Source organism: Austrofundulus limnaeus, unplaced genomic scaffold (genome assembly GCF_001266775.1).
Source record: "Austrofundulus limnaeus strain Quisiro unplaced genomic scaffold, Austrofundulus_limnaeus-1.0 Scaffold662, whole genome shotgun sequence".
In the NCBI taxonomy this organism is placed as follows: Eukaryota; Metazoa; Chordata; class Actinopteri; order Cyprinodontiformes; family Rivulidae; genus Austrofundulus; species Austrofundulus limnaeus.
Genome location: NW_013953064.1, coordinates 123,620 through 125,723, shown reverse-complemented (window position 1 = coordinate 125,723; position 2,104 = coordinate 123,620). Strand labels below are relative to the sequence as shown.

The 2,104-nt window shown below is 41.5% G+C and overlaps 1 protein-coding gene across 2 annotated transcripts in view; it reads right to left on the bottom strand.

The window, feature by feature from the left end:
- nebl (nebulette) overlaps nucleotides 1–2,104 on the bottom strand; it is a 68,649-nt gene that overhangs the window by 53,557 nt on the left and 12,988 nt on the right. For both annotated transcript variants that reach the window (XM_014027547.1, XM_014027548.1), the window contains exon 3: nucleotides 320–404. In XM_014027547.1, the coding sequence (XP_013883001.1) occupies nucleotides 320–404 (85 nt within the window). The remainder of the gene's footprint in view (nucleotides 1–319; nucleotides 405–2,104) is intronic.

Here is a 2,104-nt window from a genome sequence, read left to right as displayed (position 1 = left end):
GTTTGTTTGTTTGTTTGTTTGTTTGTTTGTTTGTTTGTTTGTTTGTTTGTTTGTTTGTTTGTTTGTTTGTTTGCCTGGCTCTGCAGCTCGCTCTTTGGTTGTTTGTTTGTTTTCTGTTTGTTTGTTTTTCTGTTTGTTTGTTTGTTTGTTTACCTGGCTCTGCAGCTCGCTCTTTGGTTGTTTGTTTGTTTTCTGTTTGTTTGTTTTTCTGTTTGTTTGTTTGTTTGTTTACCTGGCTCTGCAGCTCGCTCTTTGGTTGTTTGTTTGTTTTCTGTTTGTTTGTTTGTTTGTTTGTTTGTTTGTTTGTTTGTTTGTTTACCTGGCTCTGTAGCTCGCTCTGCTGCCTCAGCCTCAGGTTCTCTGGCGTGTCGGCCACGATGGTGAAGGAGGTCTTGGGGTAATGTCTGTCAGGAGAGAGACAGATGGAGTCATAAAACTTTTACTGTCTTTACCTGCTGCTCCTCTCGGGGACACATGTCCAACTGTCTCTGTGTGAGAGACAGAAGGGGCGGGGCTAGAGGTTTTTGCAGGGGTGGCCCAGGTGTTTTTAAGGGGGGCACATAAAAATTAAAGAGAAGCACACTGGATTTGAGAATTCAAGATGGCTGCCACAGCTAATTCCAAATGCCTTTAATTTTAGCTGTTTTATAAAACATCAAGCTGAAATTTAGTGTGATTGAAGCTACGAACAATCAAAAACAACATGCTGAATGCTAGGCACAACACAGATAAGCTGTGACTTCTCAGCTGAAAGTTAACGTAAAAGAAGCCAAAAACCATATTTACCAAATTCAAAAATTAAAGATGGCCACCTCAGCTAGCTCAAAAGCTATAATTCAGCCATTGTAAGACTTATTGAGCTGAAATTTGTTGTGGAGTAAGAAGAATCAAAAGCCGATTGCTTATGCTAATCTTAAATTAAGCTAAACATGATGCTAATGCTAATTTCACAAAGAGCTATAGTTGAGCTGTTTTTCAAACAGCTGAATATTTTAACAGTTCGGTACAAAATCTAAGATCCATATACTTGTTAATTATTTGAGGTGGCCAATCAGGGGCCAGGGGTGTCACCCCTCACCCCTCTGGCTCCGCCCCTGAGAGACAGAGGACACCTGGACAGGTGTCCAAACCTGAGAGGACACACTGACACTAACCTCTCAGTCTCATGTAAACTCAGCTAACTCGGTTCTGTTTGAAGGTTTCCTCTCTGACTGCAGAGCCAGGCTCCACTCAGGCAGCTCCAACAATAAAACCAGCAGCAGGATGAAAAATGTCWCACAGTGACCTTAAAAAGCTAACGAGCCGATGAGTCGATGACATCAGCAGAAACAAAGAGCCATTGAGAAGCTGCTCTGCTCAAAGGAAACCGCTCGCTTCCTGACTTTGACCTTTAGGTTGGTTATTAATGTTTATATCTTTGTTTGCATTTAAAGGCTTTATTTTAATAAACAAACAGCAGAAAGAACCATAAACCCAACAACAGCAGGAGAAACATCTGCAGCAGCTCTTTTAGGTGAACTTCACCTCAAATGATTACAAGGAAACAGTTTGAAACGTGTTAAAAAGACAGATCGCTTGAAGCTTTGTGTGAAAAAAGAGACAAATTTAGTGTCTCTTCACTAAACCATGAAGAGCTGCCAAAGATAACTGAAGGATGGATTCATGAAGCTCCTGAGGCCTCCTCCTCCTCCTCCTCCTCCTCCTCTGAGCAGCTGAATCACCTCCTCCCTCTGAATCATGGACACCAGCAGCTCCAACAAACTCTGGTGCTGGTCTCCTCCCACGCTCTCCTCCCCCACACTCTGTCTCTGCCTGTTGGTTCACATTTTACCTGCAGTTAGAGTGAAATAACTTCATGTACATGTGGAGACTCTTCATCTGCTCCCACACATTCAAACCTGAGGCTCCTCTTCATCAAATCACCACAAAACCTGTGCTTCATAACACCGACACAAAACAACAGTTCTTCTGTCAGAAACCTGCAGAACTCACAACACAAAACACCAAAAACTACAAAATTTTTACTTAAAATACTCAATTTAACCTTTAGAAGATACAAAGAATCAAGTCAAGTCAAAAACAAAAACCATTAAAAACATATAGA